We start from the raw sequence: 18,278 nt of genomic DNA on the forward strand, positions 1-18,278 counted from the left end.
GACTGAGGGAACTGAGAAAGCATGGTTTGATAGCATTGGGTGAGATCATGTAGTTATTTGGCATAGTAGATATTTTGCATTGAAATTTTTAATATTTATCATCAAATATAGATATTGTGGTAGATCACAATGAGTTTGTCAAGAAATTGAATGGGATTGTATGCGTCAAAATGTTTAGATATGTGTAACAAGAAGAGGTTGTTGTTTGTCTATGTTTAAGTATTAGTGATGAAGAAAGAATAATGTAATAATTTGCAAAGGTTTGTGTCGAAGTTGTTTCAGAATTTTTAATGATAACTTACATTGAGTGTGAGTGCGGTTGCATAAGCCTAGGCGGGTAGCCAAAGTAGATTGGCAGGCATAATTTATAAGTTATGGAACATTTTAAAAAATAGTCTACATGTGAAAGCTTCTAAGGATTTATAGGTTTCTAACAGAATTAAGTACGTGCAGATTGGCTGCAGTGTAATGGGGGGGTCTAATGGAATTTACTTTAACTGTAACATGTATTGTCGTTAGCATCCTTGTTGGCGTGGCAATCGGAGCAAATGATGTTGCTAATTCATTTTCAACTTCTGTTGGATCAGGGGCCATGACATTGAATGCAGCTATTATTGCTGCGTTTATATTCGAACTTTTAGGAGCGGTGCTACTTGGAGCTTCGGTCACAGATTCTATCAAGGTCAATATAATTGATTTAAAAGCTTTCGAGAGTTGTCCGAGGATCCTGGCCACTGGGATGTTGAGCTCTAGCATTTCCATCTTTATTTGGCTTTCATGTGCAACATTTGCAGGATTACCTGTATCTACAACACATTCTATCATCGGAAGTTTAATAGGATTTGGAATTGCATCTGGTAATGCTTACGATCTTAATTGGCGGTACTTGTCTCTAGTATTCGTCACATGGTTGCTGGTGCCCATAGGGACGATCATAATATCTTGTTCTGCATACATTATGATGTTGTGGCTTATCGATAAATATTCCCAGCATTTATATAAATTCATTATCATTTTCTGTGCAATCAGTTGTCTTCCTGTTTCATTATTTCTGGCTTTTAAACATCCCTTTAAGGTAGGTAAAAAGGAAGTGTCGTCATTTATCTACTTTATAAATGAGTACAAATTTGCTGTATTTGTTATTGTGTACACCACACTTATCTTAACCGCTACTATATTTTCTGCGATCCTTGTCCGCCGCCGCTGTAAATTTGGGTATAATCCGCAACCAAACCCTTTCTTTGACAATAATGGAAAATTTGCTACTGGAACTGAAAACAATGATCAACAAACGGATGCACTTTCTAAGCCAGAAATCATATTTTCGTCTGTGCAGGTAGGCGCTATTCATCTATTTTATATCAAAAACCCAATTGTAATCGGGATTATCATTTATCAACTTTTGTCTGCAATTATTCGTGGTTCGTAATTTGCATGCGTGGTGTGCTGTGTATGGTTGAGCATAATGTTATAATAATTAATGTTAATTATTATAATTTTGCAGAAATAATCATACATAATGTATCTATATACCATGTGATTTTGGTGTATTAATTGATTGTGTCTAAGATAATTTTTCAAACTTGAATTATTTGATGCTCATTTAGGTAATAGCCGCAGTGATGAATATAATATCTCACGCTTCAAACGATGCGGCCAATGCAGCCATGCCTATAAGCGTAATTTTGACCATCTGTTTCGATTTATTCGATTCTAAATTCAATGATTGGTATATTCTCTTGTGCTCTGGGGCCTCCATGTCAATAGGTCTCGCCGCCTTCGGCAAATATGTAATGAAAACAGTTGGTTTCAAACTCACAAGAGTAACTCCTTCTAGGGGTTACACAATAGACTCTGTATCATCATCTATCGTATTATCGCTTTCGTATATCGGAATGCCAATCTCGTCTACCCACTGCGTTGTATCAGCCACTCTCGGTGTTGGAATGGTGATTCCTAATAAACCTGAAGCGGAGCCCGAAAATGCAGAATCTGAGCCTCAAAATGCAGAATCTGGACCTCAAAATGCAGAATCTGGACCTCAAAATGCAGAATCTGAGCCTCAAAATGCAGAATCTGAGCCTCAAAATGCAGAATCTGAGCCTCAAAACAATATACTCTGCATATTTGGTGTGAATAAGCGGTTATCGTTTGAAAGAGTAAATCTCTTTATGTACAGAAGAATATTCATTGCGTGGATTGCAACCATCATCGTATCAGGTAATTACACTTATGACCTAGCCCTCACTTCAGCCGGAACGTTTTTGTCTTTAAAATATATTATAAAGAGAACCTATGGGAATATATCTATTGACATTAGCTAAAGATAAAGATAAGGGTTAATTACAATTGTAGCGATGCCCTGATTTGCATTTAATTTTAAGTAAAATAGTTAGACTAAGTGTTTCAACTTAAATGTTCTTGTATATAAATGTCCGTGACATATGAAATGTCTTGTATATCAATGAGATATCTTATGCACCTGGCTAATGGCATGTATATACTACCGGATAGGTGGTAATCAGTATCTTTCAGGTTTCCAAATTTAACTCCTGAATATGATAGTCTTATAATCCAATTACACAATCTATACTAATATACAGTCCACTATGCCATGAGTATAGCATAGGCGAGGTAGGTGAGCATCAAAGGGTCCCCTATAGTGTAGTTTGTACAAGACCACTAGATGCATTGGGCAGAGGCGATGGTTCGGACGTTGTATGTGGTGCATTGTTTACGGAGTCGGCCATTAAGGTGAGAGAACCCTTTAATCTATCAACCGCCTCCGGTGCTATGATCCAGGTGGTCTTATTGCCCGCCCTCTGTCTAATGATGTTCTTGTTTATACACCTAATTATCGCAGCCTTAGGAACGAGCATTAGAATGGGCATGCACTTCAGGTCTTCAATCAATTTGTCGCGGGAACAAGATTTACCGTGGCAGAACTGAATGATTTCTATTTCCTGCGCAGAACTGATGTCAAATTTTCTGCCCTGAATAGACAACTCCAAGGGGTTGAAAGAAGCATCGTTGAACCCGTAAAAGCCGTTGTAGCCACCGGGAATTTGGTATGACACGATCGGCACACCATCTAAGGTCCAATCCCAGCCGCAATCACAATATATAGCGGCACAATTGGATAAATGATTGCCAGAGTTAACCCCATACATGTCAGATTCCCTATCCGGAACCAGCCATTCATCATCCTCAAATTCATCTTCTTCTTCTTCCGATCCAGAATCGTCCACGTTGTCAAAGTCGCACTGCTCAAACCATTCGTCGTCCGTATCTGTAGAGTAATCTATTGGCTCCTGCGCCAGCGGGTTTAAAGTATTTATTTTCTAAATGAAACTTGTTTTAAATAAACGTTGTATAGATATATGCCTACCGTGGAGCGTTTATTTACAATCAATTTCATCGATGGCCTCTTCCACATGTTGTCATACATGAAGAACGGTGTGCAATTCTCCCTATCGGGGAGCGATTCGTCCAGGTATATGTGGTTTGTAGTATTCTTGCCACAATTTATCTGTACAACTGTGCCACTAGTTGACTCCAATGGTTCAAAAATTGGGTTTGAAACGAATGACATGTAACGATTCCACTTCTCCCTGTGCTCTTTGCAAGTAGTGATTATAAATTGTTCCAACTCATCCAATATTTGTTCCCGAGGTAATGGGTGTGTTAGATCTAAAAATAGCTTCCTTTGGTAATTTTGTCCCACATTGGGTAGATCAGACACAACTTTTAGGTACAACTTTCTGGATTGTGGATCACAATCCAGGTGGTTTGAGTACTGGAGGATGTCTTCGTCCATAGATTCATCTTGCATGGCCTCTTCTTCGGGCTGCTGAGGTTTGAGCCAGCTGAGAAGCATGTTGAATTTGGAAATTTTTTTTTCAATTTTTGTGAATTTTGTAGCTTTTTCTTCCATCTGCTGTAATTTTTTGCTCTCGATCTCGCGCTTTTTAGCCTCCAACCTCAATTCCTTTTCCCTTTTCTTGGCCTCAGCTTCTTTCTTCTTCGCTTCCATTTGTAGCTCCTTTACACGCTTCTTGGACTCTTTCATAGCTTCGTTCCTTTCCCTAATTGACACGCATTTTTATGTTTAAATTCATTTGAATTTTTGATATACAAATAGTGTATATTTTGTATGTCATTATAGAAAAGCTTATTTTGTGGATTACAGTTCAATTTATTCAGATAAAAAAATTGTGGTGAATAATTTTTATATAAAATAATAGTTTTTACCTTAATTCCTCCAAACTCTTTCTCCTGGCCAGCTTCTCTTTCTCAACTAACTCCAACTTCAAAATCTATATAAGGGGTAATAAACTACTTTATTGAGCGCCTCATTAGCCTTGTCGATGGCTTCATATTTCCCCGAAATCAATGATTCCTTAACTTTGACTATGGCACGATATTTCCTTACAATCTATATGAGCCATTGCGCCTACACTAAACTTGACCTTTCTATCTCTCTTGATGGCCTCTTTTTGGAAGTCAGGAAAGGTTTCTATATAAGGGGATTCCCAATAGAATGGTATATTGCCGTTCTTGTCCAAACTCACTTTAGCAGTTGCTTACCTCTTCTTGGTCATTAACACAGGTATCAACAGCTGTATTTTGTCTAGTGATAGTGACACTGTGTTGGCAGGTAAATTGTCTATAAATCTATGGACTAGTACTGAAAGCTGTTGGATTTCAAGAGTGCTGCCTTCGCATATAACCCTTAGTAGACACTTGATGTTCTGGCCAATGTCAAGGGTCCCTGTATAATTTATTTTCTTGGGTAATTGATTAAAGGTAAGGGGCCTACCGTCCAATTCAGTTGATAGAGTACTAAGCCATGAGGAAATTTTTTCCAAATTTGGACATTTGTTATCACTGTTGAGCGTTACAATGCTAGTGTCCTAATTTAATACACGCTCACATCAAATCCAGTTGAAGTTAGAGCGTTCAGTTGCCTGTCCAATTCGCCAATTCGTGTCGCAACATCTATAGGTAACTCATCAATGATACATTCCATAATATACCGTTAAAATGCTATTGTATATGCATTATTACATGTTGGAATCCTTAACTTTGTTGTGAATGTGTGATTGATAGGGGGCTAGTGTGTAGACTCACGCGGTACCTGCTCTATATTAGCAATGAAATTTTGGGGAATTATTTAAATAAGTGATACGCATCTTAACTGTAATTAATTAAAAAGTAGCGGTGAACAGATAATGTGTGTAATATAAATCCATTTGTGTAATGATCAATATTCTTATGGTACGAATGGTTCATTAAAGAATAATTACACCATGAATCTTTTCTGCACATAATATTGGTTACTAACTGCCTAATACTATATATTGACCCTTTCTATCTTATAGTTAATCACACACATTGTTGGTTGCGTAACAATTTAAACGGTTTTGTCCAAATCAACTCAGGGTGTCGAATAACTACTATTTGTCATGCTCTTGTGGGTGTTTATCTATCATTTGTTTATATAATGTATAAAACATGTTATTTGTGTGATTTTTGTGTTTTCGGGATGGGTATTTGCATGTAATAGTAATTAATAATGTTATGTTTAATATTCGCAGTCTTCATATCACAAGGACCATGTGTTTTGGAAGATAAATGGTAATTGTAAAGTTATATGTGACATTGAAGTGGTATAGTTGATCTAATTTATTTTTACACAAAACCAAATTATTCTAAGGAGGTAAACGACCAATGACTCGGCGCTAGGGAAGCATAGATATAACCAACGATTGTAAACAATTAGTGATGGGTGTGGCAATAAATTTTCAATGTACATATTAAAGTCAATTATTGAAAAAAATAATTGTATACATTTTCTTAATCAACTAGCCGCTACGTGTTTCTTCATGCGATGCGCCTTTTTAGGTCCCCAATTCGGTTCAGGGTTAGGAAGCCACCGGGGTACCTTTAGTACCTTACGTAAATCATTCGATGGGTTTATAGGTAAGTTTAAGTTTATTCCCTGGGTCCTAAATTAGTCGTACATTGAATATATATATATATATAAATACACTTAGTGCCATACGTAATATCCTTGGAGATAAAAGAATCCAATATTTTGGGAGGTGTTGTTCTTGCGTGGTGCCTAAGGATATCCATCAAAACGTGCGATGGAGCATTTGTTTTAATAGATTGTGGTTCCCTATGGAAGTGGCTAGCCGTGTAGCCCAAGTGGCGTAAGCAGCGTCTAGATAAGTATTTAATTACTTGACTTTAACAGGCGTCAAAGTTGAAAGTTTGTGCTTCTGGCACAACATGGGCAAGTGATAGTAGAAGATTGATTGTGAGGCAACAAGCTCCTGGGTAAATATTTGATAACTGAAATTTTTTGTTTTTTCAAAAAATTATATTAAAAAAAAAAATCAACTCACTTCCATGATTGCCGTGAGTATGCCTCTTATCCTAGGACCCATAGTAACAGTGTGCGGGTAAACTTTGAGTGATTTATCAAGTTTATCAAAGGCATAACACTCTTCTAGGCATAAATTTACAAAGGCTTTATTGTGTAATTCCCCTATGTAAATGGGTCCCAGGATCTTAATGTGTCCTCCACATTCGCTGCAGGTGCCGGAAAAGTCTGACGGTAAAACAGAGGGCTTTTGCTTGCCATTAATATAATTTCCTATAGGTATACAAGTAAATGAATCGCATTGGCCACAGTGGAAGCACTAAATTATATGTGTTTGTTAGAAAGTGGTGTGTTGAGATTTGAAAAACTGCTTTTAATACAAACAGGAAATACTTACTAAACCCGTCTTATTGGCCAACTCTTTGCACTGCTCCGGAATTGCAACAACTTGTACAAAAACACGCACGTAAAAGTCGACACTTAAGCTCATTAGAGGTATAACAACTCGTTTATACTTACTGGCCGTAGTGGACACCGCGTGTAGTAAGATTCTATATTAGTAGTTATATTGATACCTGAGGGCTAGTTCATGGAAGTAAGGGACTTTTGGAGCAATTCCGCCGTATTTGTAAAAGGAAACGCAGGGGTTGTTGCCACAGAGCGTCGGCATGTCTGTTGATGTTATGCATAGTAGCCCGCCATGTCTAACACATTTAAGGGCGCCATCTAGATAGGGCGATGCGGTGGAGTATGGGTCTAGGTCGATAATATCGCACAAAATAGGATATTTAACAATTGTATTTGGTGTAGGGGAGAAGTTGTTAAGAAAGGCCGATGTATTGTTGGACCACTCGCTTACAAGTTTATCAAGGACGCCATCTGCCGCCTTGTATTCATAGCCGGTACAGGAACGGTATGGATTTGTCGTTAGTATTTTGTCTATTTGCGGAGGTGGTGATAGTAAATGAGATAGCAGATTTGCGTCCATGCAAGTAACACAGCACTTGGAATCTACTCCATTTAATGAGATGTTGTTAAGCGCTGCATTGGCTGAGTTCTCATCCAAGTCGTTTATTAGAACCTTTTCTACGATTGTACCAAGTTCCTTTGCATATCTTATGCCCCTTATACCTAAATTAATGGCAAGTATACCCGTGGCACCAAATAGTTCTAGGACTTTGAACCCAGTAGAGTTTGGTAGGTTGACAAATTTTGAAAAGGCGGCAATGGATAGAGTGGATATGTCTCGGTTAAATACCTGGGCATTATTGTAGAAGATTGCTTGGCCATTTACCGACTTGTACACTTTGACAGCACCTTCTTCTATGTAATCTGTCTGTTGGTCCATTTTGAAGTGTTATGGGATATTTTGTATTTCAAAGGTTTAAATATTAGCAACAATTAACAAAAATGATAGCCAAAATGTTAGCCAAAGTTCTAGCTCTAGCTTTGGTTGGGTTGATTGTGGGTTAAAGGTAAGAAAAAAAAATCTTGACTGCATTTAACAAATCATGTGTATGGAATTAGTATCGTAGCTTTGCTGTAATTTGGCTATACTTTCTGAAATTTTTGTTTTGGAAGGGCTAATTTAGTAGTTCATATAAGTTGTAATGACAGCTTCTGTGGGTAGTCCGGTCTGGCGTAGTGGGGAAACCATATGGAGTTGCCATCTTGTCCACACACCCTAAGTGTAGAGGATATTCTTGATAAGTTTTCCGTGGATATTGGCCAGGGTCTCTCTCAGAAACAAGTTAGTGAGAGGAGGGAAAAATATGGTTATCATGTGTTGCATCAATCTAAGGGTTTGTCGCTCTATGAACTTATATATGCTCAGTTTGAGGATTTGTTGGTGAGGATTCTTTTGGGTGCAGCAGTATTTTCATTTGTGCTAACGCTGCTAGAGGGGGAGGGTGGCGGTGTATCAGCCTACGTAGAGCCTATAGTGATAATGGTGATACTAGTGTTGAACGCTTTCATTGGTGTGTGGCAGGAATGTGATGCTGAGAAAGCATTGGATGCCTTGAAGAAGTTGCAACCACAGAATGCCAAATGTTTGCGCGAAGGCAAATGGCAAATGCTAGAGACTAGTGAACTGGTGCCAGGGGACATCGTATCCGTAGTGGGTGGTAACAAAGTACCTGCTGACTGCAGGCTAATTAAGGTCTACTCTACATGTTTTTCTGTGGAGCAATCGCAGCTAACGGGTGAGTCCGCGTTGTGTTCAAAGCATGCTAATGCTCTGGGGAAGGGCATGGAGGAATGTGAGATTCAGGAACGAAAGAACATGATTTACAGTTCTACAACTGTTTCTGTGGGTAATGCACTTGCGATTGTTACGGCAACTGGTATGTCCACTGAGATTGGCAATATACAATCAGCTGTTATGGAGGCGGCTGCTGAGAAAGATTCCACTCCATTGCAAGAGAAACTTGATGAATTTGGTGCTTTTCTATCCAAAATAATATCGGTGATATGTGTGCTGGTGTGGGTTATAAACTTTAGGAACTTCTCGGATCCTGTACATGGAAGTTTTCTCGGTGGCGCAATATATTACTTCAAAATTGCTATTTCTCTCGCAGTGGCCGCTATACCTGAGGGGTTACCTGCGGTAATTACAACCTGTTTGGCGCTTGGAACTAGGAAAATGGCAAAACAGAATGCCATAGTGCGCAAATTATCTTCTGTTGAAACTTTAGGGTGCACAACTGTGATATGTTCAGATAAAACTGGGACACTCACCACCAATGTTATGTCTGTGAGAACAGCAATTAGGATTGATGATGGTGACCGTGTTATAAAGTCTAAAGAGGGTGAAAAATTGGATGCTAGATATGCTAAGTTGATAAAATGTGCTGTGCTGTGCAATAATTGTGATAAGGAAGAAGGAAGTGGTGAAGAAGTTATCTATTTTGGCGAGCCCACCGAAAGGGCGCTGATTATTCTGGCTCAAAAAAATGGCATGAGACTGGAATATGGTGAGAGTAGGTTGGCTGAACTGGAGTTTGCACGGGATAGAAAGATGATGTCCACCATCAACAAGACTGCAGAGGGCAAACAGATAATCTACTCTAAGGGCGCGCCGGAAAGTATACTGGACCGCTGCACTCATTATTTGTGTGGAGATCGCGTAGAAAAGTTGACTGCTCAGATCAAATCTAAACTACATGAGGAGGTGGATATAATGGCTAAATCGGCCCTACGTACCCTGGCATTTGCTGAGAAGACGGACGGTGGAGATTATTATGCCATGTATACTGAAGGGATGAAAAGCTCTGAGAACAGCGAAGACAGTCCCGCCTACTTTGCCAAGATAGAATGTGGACTCACTTTTTTGGGCATGGTTGGAATCCATGATCCCCCTAGGAAGGGTGTAAAAGAAGCTATTGAGATTTGCAGGAATGCGGGCATTAAAGTAATCATGATTACCGGTGACAACAAGCTAACAGCTGAGGCTATTGCTAAGTCAGTCAATATCCCATTCACCAACAGCTTCACTGGCAAAGAGTTTGAATCGTTGCCACACGCTGAGAAGGAGAGGGTTCTGATGGGAAACCCAATCTTTTCTCGCACTGAACCCAAGCACAAACAGTACATAGTGTCTATACTCAAATCATTAGGCGAAACAGTTGCCATGACTGGGGACGGAGTGAATGATGCACCAGCGCTTAAGCAGGCTGACATAGGTATCTCAATGGGCATAAGTGGCACAGAGGTAGCCAAGGAAGCCTCCGATATGATTTTGGCTGATGACAATTTTAGCACGATAGTATCGGCCGTGCAGGAGGGCAGATGTATATATAACAACATGAAGGCCTTCATACGCTATTTGATATCTAGCAATGTGGGAGAGGTGGTATCCATATTTCTAACCGCTGCTCTCGGTATCCCTGATAGTCTAGTACCTGTGCAGTTGCTTTGGGTCAATCTGGTGACCGATGGCCCTCCAGCAACTGCCTTGGGTAATCACGTACGTTAATATAGGTTTCAATCCTCCCGATCCTTTCGTCATGTCCAAACCGCCAAGGGGAAGAAACGAGAAGCTCATCGGTATATGGACCATGATCAGGTACCTCGTGGTTGGGATCTATGTTGGTATATCCACTGTAGGTATATTCGTCCAATGGTATATATATGGCATAAGCCCGAACGATAGCAACACCCTTGTCAGTTTCTATCAGTTAGGTAATCTATCCGGTTATATAGCCAATTGGAGCGAGTGTAGAAGCTGGAATGATTTTTCTCCGAATACCATCCCTTACATGACCAATGACCCCTGCTCATACTTTACTCAGGGGAAGAACAAGGTAGTTTATCCATAAATAGTAATTAGATATTTGTTGTTAAATAAAAATGATACATAGTTTGTCTCTTGGTAATGCCATTTGAACCAGTTATGATTCTAAATCTGATTGGATTAAACATCTTAGAGGTTTTATCGTGCCGATAATTCACGGGGAGCCATTTAATTTTGATTGTGCTGACAATATATGTGATCAAAGAATCAAGATATTATGTTGTACCCAGTGGGATTGATGAAAGGATAAGTACTTGTTGTGATAAGAAACTATGACAATTGCACATTTGATTATAACCCTATTGATTTGATATCATTGAAAATTTATGACAATATGGTGTCAGTTTCCTGTACAATGATGGGTACACGCTTATTTCAGTGGCGATTGTTAATTATCTATGAGTGCAAAGTTGATATAACTTATTAACCCAATCAAAGTAATTAGACCCACTATACTTTTCTTCTCCTTAATTTCAGTCACAAAGTGCAAACATAAGTCAGAATGGCTTAATAATTAAAGCGAAGCATTCTTGTATAATTTATATGAATGGCATTCGTGCAGTATTGATTAAATTGTACATTTTCCATTTTGATAATTTGTCTTCATGACCGAAGCAATTGATTATATAATGGATATTTTATATATTTACTTCATTGAATTTGTAGTTATTAAATGCAATTTAATAATGTTTAGTGTAAATAATTAACATTTAAAATAAAAACAAACATGTTTCACAGTAATAATTCAGGCGTCTACATTGTCGCTAACAGTGCTGGTGATTACAGAGATGCTCAACGCCTGTAATGCTCTATCAAACCAAACATCACTGATTTCCATGCCTCCTTGGACCAACCCCTACCTTGTGATGGCCGTGATGTCGTCCATTGCAATCCATTGCCTTGTCTTATACACCCCCCCATTGGCACGTATTTTTGGCGTTGTTCCTCTTGACATTTATGATTGGATTGCTGTCTTTTGGTGGTCCTTTCCGGTAGTGTTAATCGATGAATTGCTGAAATTTATTTCAAGGAATTCCTGGAGCGGTCATATCGAACATGCAATAGAGGGAGCCTTAGCCAGGTTTTCAATTGGCTACGTCACATATGATAAGAAGGACGATTGACATTTAATTATTTGTGTAACTATTAACTAATGTTTAATTTTCATCGGCCAATTCGATTTGTTTGTAACTAACGTTGTTTAGCATTTATCCTAACGTTGGTAGGCAATTTGATAATTAGACTAATTTATGGAACAAACTGATAAAATATGTTTTGTTGATAATTTAATATATATACTATAGTAGAATATATAGGTTGGTATAAAACTATAAGTTGATATACAAACTTCTACTCTGAAACACGGATGATATGAACTAAGTTGTCTAACATAAATAATTAAATGTATCTAATGTAATCTAATGAGACTGGTTGTTAGAGAATTAATAAATAGCTTGATTTATATATAATTGTTAATATGATTGATATCATATACGATAAACAGGATAGCGTAATGGATTAACTAATATGATAATTAATATTAACGATCTGATGAACTATTGAAAATATAATAACATCCATAAGAGCAGTGATATATGACTATTGAAATTTTAAAATGATGGGTTCTAGTAATTATAATTAAACCATTTGATTAAGTCTAATTTTGCCAGTAAGATATTCATTAATACTACTAATAATGTGAAGTTATATTTTTGAGTTAAAAAAAGGAGCAATTCGTGGAATAGTAGAAACTGAGGGTTAAATGTCAAATTTAATAATCTGATGTGCGATCAAGCAACTAAAATGAATGTTTTGGACAAGATAAAATCGGATTAAACGTTACGAACGCCATAATTGAATAGCTAATCCACATAGCGAAAAAATAGTCATGAAAAATTAAAATATATATATCAAAAAAATGTGATGATTCAACATACACGACATAAATCAGTAACTGTTGACGTTGATTGTAAAATGATAAAATGTAACTGTGCATAGTATGCATAACAACACTTGTCATGACATACACAAGCAAATTGTTTGAATATATATAAATTTCATATGTTGAGACAAATTAGTGTAGATAATAACAATAGTATATATAAAATAACCATGCTGGTGGATAAATGATTGCATAAATTGTTCTATGATGGGGAAATGTAATAATGGGATTTAAATATGTATATTTTACAAAAATATCATACAGAAGAGATGTAAACGTATATACAAGTAAATTGAATACCAAGAGTTTATATATAGTGCTACTATTGTGATGCTAGTGTCAATTGGATATATGTATCAAAGGGATGGGGTCAGGTATGAACTACAATTATATAGATTCTGAGGGTGGAAGCGGCAAATCTGAGAATTTTGAAAATGGGCAAAATGGATTTGCACAGGATGAGTATGAAGAGTTCGATCAACCATCTGACGGTCTCATTCCAAAGTAGGTTACTGCCCATTGCAATGCCTCGAAATATTTTGACATAGGGGTTATATAAAACGGGCAAAAGATGGAAACTCACTACAGGATGATAAAGTTGTGATAAAATTACGCGCTTGCATTTCCTGTCGCCTAATACTTTCGGAGGAACAGGTATGGTCACATTTAAGTAGTTTTATGAAAATGGATGCGGTAACTGCTCGCATTTGCAAATGGATGGAGATCGCAGGAGGATGTTGGATTGTACCAGCGCTAATTTTTCAGGCCTCATCTCTGTGATGAATCCCAAGAGATCCTGGGCGGCAAAATATAACAACTTATCCAATCTAATTCCGGGTTGTTATGCGATAACAGTGGCGGGTCAGCTGCCGGATTCTGGTCAGTTGTAAATACGCAATAGCTTGTAATCTGTGGTGTGATTATTGTATTTGACCCTGTCTTCTGGAAATCCTCCACATATCCTTCTCCTCAAACTTGTTGTATAAAGGTTCAATTTTCTCCCTCGCCTTAGCCTTGGAGATCCTATTCAAGTCGGCCTAGATAAATATTATTCTTACCGTCTTGTACAGTGTAGGTGCCAACTCTACCAACCACTCAGGCTTAATCAGGGTCGAATCTCTCATATATTCCTTGGTGGTTAATACCAATTCGTGGTAGACTATGTATTCTGGGTTTCTATATTAGACTATGCAAACCGGTTGTATAATGCAGATGATGGATGAATATATACTTGTTGATTATCTTGCAATGTTTTATACCCTTCTTGTGCGTCTCTTTTTGCGGCGTGCCCAAAATAACCGGCGCAAATGGCCTTGCAAATGCGTCCATAATCTGTGCCTGCGGATGTGATGTCCAAACGGTATCGATCCATGATGGATATTAATTGTTTTCTGACATCTTGCGCTCTTTTCAGTGCCCGACCCTAAATGATATAATGGGCCTCATTTATAGTGTGTACATATATATATATATATTCATGCCGCAGCTTTTTGATTGTATTGGAAATAATGTGGGTTTGGATAGTTAATAATAGGCATTGGAGCTTATTATATGTGTTATTCATACCTGTATAAAATTCTCGTGGCACCACAGAGTCGAAAATCGGTTATTGGACCACGATCTATATACTTGTAGATAAGTAATATGATCACCCTCCGGTTGATTGAACTTGTGCTTCTTCTGATCTGACAGCGCTTGCTTGTCTTGAGGCCTGTAAAATATGTTTTGCACCGAAAGCATTGATACTATGGTTATTATTTCATCCGAGCACTTAAGATCTACTGAAGTTAATAACATTTTTGATAGATTAGGTTCCATTGGGAATTCGGCCATTTTTCTTCCCAATCTAGTAAGCAGCCCATCGTCATCTAGTGCTCCTAGGTGGTACAAGTTGTCCAATGCATCAATTAGTGTCTACATTAGTTATAGCTTTTTTGGAATTTTTAATTTAATTAATGTTTATATAGCGATTCATTTTTATAACTAAGATAGTTGATTTTTCTTTGAAAAAAGTCGAATAATTATATATAATTTTTAATAGTGGACAGTATTATCTTGAGGATATGATTTGACATTTATGAACAACATTTATTAAAGTTTTAATGTTTATAGTACTCTTTTATGAATTATTGATAGTGATTCAACAATTCATAAAATGTCACAATGTGTCGAATTGTATTATGGATACTTTAAAAACTATCCAGATTTCTTCAATATTACAATACTTACTTCCACTGGTGGCTTGTCCATAAAGTCGAAATTTATGAAATCATTAATTCCCATAGCCTTAAGAAGCAGTACAACATTTGCCAAATTTGTTCGTTGTATTTCTGGTATAGGGGTAGGTAACATTTCCGTGTGATAAGCATGCTCAGTGTATAATCGGTAACATTTCCCAGGGCCTAAGTCAAACATTTAAATACCCGTTCTCCCTGCCCTACCGCTCCTCTGTTTTGCATTGGCCTGGGAAATGGGTACGATTACCAGGGCATCCATCCCTGTCCTAGGGTTATACTTTTTTATCTTGGAAAATCCAGGGTCAATGACGAAAAATATGCCTACATGAATAACGGATGACAATAAATCATGTAAAGAGCTATGTATACCATCAATCGTGAGAGATGCTTCTGCAATATTTGTTGCTACTACGCATTTCCTACACCCAGGGGGAGCCGGTTCAAAAATAACTGATTGCATTTCACTTGGCAGAGCTGAATAGACTGGTAGGATTATTAGTGGCGGTGGTGACATTGACTCCAGCTTCTTCATCCTCTCATGCAAAGTTCGACAAGCAGTATCGATATCTTCCTGGCCAGTTAGAAATAGTAGTATATCCCCGGCATGTTCGTTTAGGTGTATATTTAATACAGTAACTATGGATGCTTCGATGTAATCGCTATCCTGTTCCTTGGCATGCAAAATCTGAGTAAAGTGTGTATTACTTCGACGGGAAAAGTGCGACCTGGGATGGAGAAAATATTTGAATTAAAAAAGTAGGCGGAAAACTTCTCCGCTTCAAGAGTGGCTGATGTCACAATGAGTTTGAAATCTTTGCGATTTTTTGTACATTCCTGAGTTATGTATGTTTGATCACTATTTTGTTAAACATCTTTTTTAACAAAATTATTTAAACAAATAATTTTAGACCCGTACCTGTCCACAATGCTCTAGTGCACTGTGGTCATTTTGAGTCATTTTTTCAATGTGTAAATATAATTTTTGAAAAATTGTGCTTTTAATTTTAAAAAATATAATCTTACTTTCAAAAGTGAAAATAATACGTCAGTGGCAATTGTACGCTCGTGTGCTTCATCTAACTGCATAACTAGTAATTTACCATAATCATTGAATATTTAGATAAATTGGGATCTGCTAGTGCTTCCCTGAGCAACATCCCATCAGTCATGAATTTTATGATTGTATCTTTACTCGTACAGTCTTCAAATCTAATTGCATAACCAACTTCCTCGCCTAATCTACAACCAAACTCTTCGGCTACACGTTTGGCAACACTAATTGCTGCGACGCGACGCGGTTGTGTAATTCCAACCATTCCGTGTTTGCAGTAACCTGCTTCGGCCATATAATGAGGTATTTGTGTTGTTTTACCTATGTTACCAATATAGTGTAAAAATAAATTTAGAAAATATTGTAATTTTTTCTAAATTTTAAATTGCTCAATGAAAAACTGGTGCTTACCACTACCCGTTTCACCAATTACTACGAGTATCTGATTGTCCTTTATTGCAGCCAATAAATCATTCCTTAATTTATATATTGGCAAACTCTCCCTCTGTTTGGCAATTGATTGTGTAGATTTTTTGCCACAATACACTGATTTACCCAAATACATCTGCTTCCACTCCGGTTGGTCGCTAGATGAATGACTTATGCCTTTAAGCGCCTGAGCTATCGTCCTCTCCCCAGCCTCGGGATTAGGGTCTTCCCATGGTCTAGACATGTCTTTAGGGATTGATTCAAGTAGTGCTTCTTCCTGAGCTAACTTGAGTTGTTTCCTTTCCTTGGATAAAATGGCGCTGGTGGATATGGCCCTGGACATTGAGCCATCAGGATTTGCCACAATACGAATTGGCGATAACTCAACTCCTGTGTTAATAATTACATCAAATATACCTTAAAACTAGAAGTTTATTCAATTTAATCGTTGATATTTGATTTGAATATGTAATCATTTGTATTTAATTAATCAATACTAATGAATGGTAACAATTCATAATAGGCACAACATAAAAATAATATATAGTATAAATCATATGGGTAGTGGTAACTAAACCATATCCAATTATTGCAGAAAGTGTAAAATAAAAAAACATACCCGCTCTAATAGTTTGCCCCTTCAAAAACGTAGGTTCTTGTTCAACAAGTTCAATTTCGACCTGCAATTTCTCTTCAAAATCCCCCTGTACCATATCTTCAGTACGTTTAACCATTCCACTGGCACATAATTGTTTTTGTTCCCATAATTCCAAATCTGTTTGCAGTCTATGTCATAGAAGATATTATATTTGCAAAAAATGTGACAGTATTTTCAGCAAACGATTAACATATTGTATCTACTAACCTCCTCTTCCTACTATCATATGCAATGGGCCCCTCATTTTCGTTCAAAAAGGGTTCATCCGGTCTAACTCCAGTTATAGGCTGACTATTAGTTATTTTTTCATCTAAAGAATTAGTCAAGTATTACCTGTAATAAGTTTGGGGGCTAGGTCATAACCCGAGACCTGATCCACATCTTTCATTGACAAACTAATCTTGTTCCCGGCAATAGTCAAAACTTTAACCCACACAGAATCACCTCTTCTAAACAAATTGACGATATCCTTATTTCGTTCCTTCTTAATATCTGATATATGAGCCAGACCTTGTTTCTGTCCTTCACTAGTCTGGAAAGTAATAAATATGCCATAATCCATTATTTTAGATACTGTCCCGCGATATATGCCAAATTTTGTCAATTTTGGATTGCGTGAAATTTTCCCATCTCTACTACTGTTACTAGAGGATTCTTTGTATCCCTCTTCCCTTTGAAGTAATTCAAGTGCCCTTCTGGATATTTCACCCTATAAATTAGTCGATAGTATTAAATCATTGAGAAATCATAAATTTATCAAATATAAATATAATTAATTTACATACCTCCAGCCTAACTTCCGGTGGGAGTAACTCAGGCCGATTCAATTCACTATTTTTCACCGATAACGCAGGAAAGGATCCAGTAACTGCAGACGTCGCCAAATCTAGATTCTTTTTCTTAGCAATTCTATCACTGGCAGATTTATTAGGTGCCAAATTTTGTATAATATTGAACAAATGGTCTGAGAATTGAGAGGTTATGGCAGCGCCATTCTGCAACAGTTTGTTATGAAATTCCAACTGATTCTTTGAGGATTCTGCTAGGAATATTGCAAATTCAGCTAAATCCTAAATCAAAAAGATAAATACTGGAGAATCTATGTCCAAATGATTGCGAAATTCCGCGGTTATTTTTGCTATGACGCTCAATCTTTCCAATTCCTCCATCGTTGTTGATTTTATTTCTTTCTAATGTGTATTTGTAGTTTTTTATACATATTATTATAAATTGTGTGATAAAAATCCAGTATATCCCACAAAGATTCGTCACTATAAAG

At 37.4% G+C, this 18,278-nt stretch overlaps 6 protein-coding genes across 6 annotated transcripts; 3 read left to right on the forward strand and 3 right to left on the reverse strand.

The window, feature by feature from the left end:
- On the forward strand, positions 482-2,324 carry BMR1_01G00870 (solute carrier family 20; the record flags this gene model as incomplete). Its single annotated transcript, XM_021481799.1, has 3 exons — positions 482-1,336; positions 1,608-2,220; positions 2,242-2,324. 3 exons carry the CDS (start codon positions 482-484, stop codon positions 2,322-2,324), a joined length of 1,551 nt encoding a protein of 516 aa, XP_021337324.1.
- Positions 2,658-5,029, reverse strand: BMR1_01G00875 (conserved Plasmodium protein, unknown function; the record flags this gene model as incomplete). Its single annotated transcript, XM_021481805.1, has 8 exons — positions 2,658-3,341; positions 3,389-4,085; positions 4,252-4,316; positions 4,340-4,435; positions 4,458-4,566; positions 4,588-4,771; positions 4,820-4,913; positions 4,934-5,029. The coding sequence occupies 8 exons, from the start codon at positions 5,027-5,029 to the stop codon at positions 2,658-2,660; spliced, it is 2,025 nt and encodes a 674-aa protein (XP_021337325.1).
- An 831-nt stretch (positions 5,030-5,860) lies between these two features.
- On the reverse strand, positions 5,861-7,736 carry BMR1_01G00880 (tRNA (guanine-N2-)-methyltransferase; the record flags this gene model as incomplete). The annotated part of the gene is made up of 7 exons (XM_021481810.1): positions 5,861-6,008; positions 6,065-6,226; positions 6,247-6,338; positions 6,411-6,707; positions 6,786-6,939; positions 6,964-7,519; positions 7,541-7,736. The coding sequence occupies 7 exons, from the start codon at positions 7,734-7,736 to the stop codon at positions 5,861-5,863; spliced, it is 1,605 nt and encodes a 534-aa protein (XP_021337326.1).
- A 309-nt stretch (positions 7,737-8,045) lies between these two features.
- On the forward strand, positions 8,046-11,806 carry BMR1_01G00885 (Cation transporting ATPase C-terminus; the record flags this gene model as incomplete). The annotated part of the gene is made up of 4 exons (XM_021481816.1): positions 8,046-10,347; positions 10,370-10,570; positions 10,592-10,692; positions 11,432-11,806. The coding sequence occupies 4 exons, from the start codon at positions 8,046-8,048 to the stop codon at positions 11,804-11,806; spliced, it is 2,979 nt and encodes a 992-aa protein (XP_021337327.1).
- Positions 11,807-12,988: 1,182 nt separating this feature from the next.
- BMR1_01G00886 (Ca2+-transporting ATPase) lies at positions 12,989-13,514 on the forward strand (the record flags this gene model as incomplete). The annotated part of the gene is made up of 4 exons (XM_021481822.1): positions 12,989-12,998; positions 13,020-13,128; positions 13,173-13,278; positions 13,299-13,514. 4 exons carry the CDS (start codon positions 12,989-12,991, stop codon positions 13,512-13,514), a joined length of 441 nt encoding a protein of 146 aa, XP_021337328.1.
- Positions 13,515-13,544: 30 nt separating this feature from the next.
- On the reverse strand, positions 13,545-18,168 carry BMR1_01G00890 (ATP-dependent RNA helicase DHX8/PRP22; the record flags this gene model as incomplete). Its single annotated transcript, XM_021481828.1, has 16 exons — positions 13,545-13,661; positions 13,683-13,800; positions 13,821-14,047; positions 14,191-14,538; positions 14,854-15,026; positions 15,048-15,182; positions 15,231-15,546; positions 15,567-15,695; positions 15,885-15,941; positions 15,962-16,233; positions 16,324-16,731; positions 16,961-17,127; positions 17,207-17,309; positions 17,333-17,708; positions 17,785-18,069; positions 18,091-18,168. The coding sequence occupies 16 exons, from the start codon at positions 18,166-18,168 to the stop codon at positions 13,545-13,547; spliced, it is 3,309 nt and encodes a 1,102-aa protein (XP_021337329.1).

Source organism: Babesia microti, chromosome I, assembly GCF_000691945.2.
Source record: "Babesia microti strain RI chromosome I, complete genome".
In the NCBI taxonomy this organism is placed as follows: domain Eukaryota; phylum Apicomplexa; class Aconoidasida; order Piroplasmida; family Babesiidae; genus Babesia; species Babesia microti.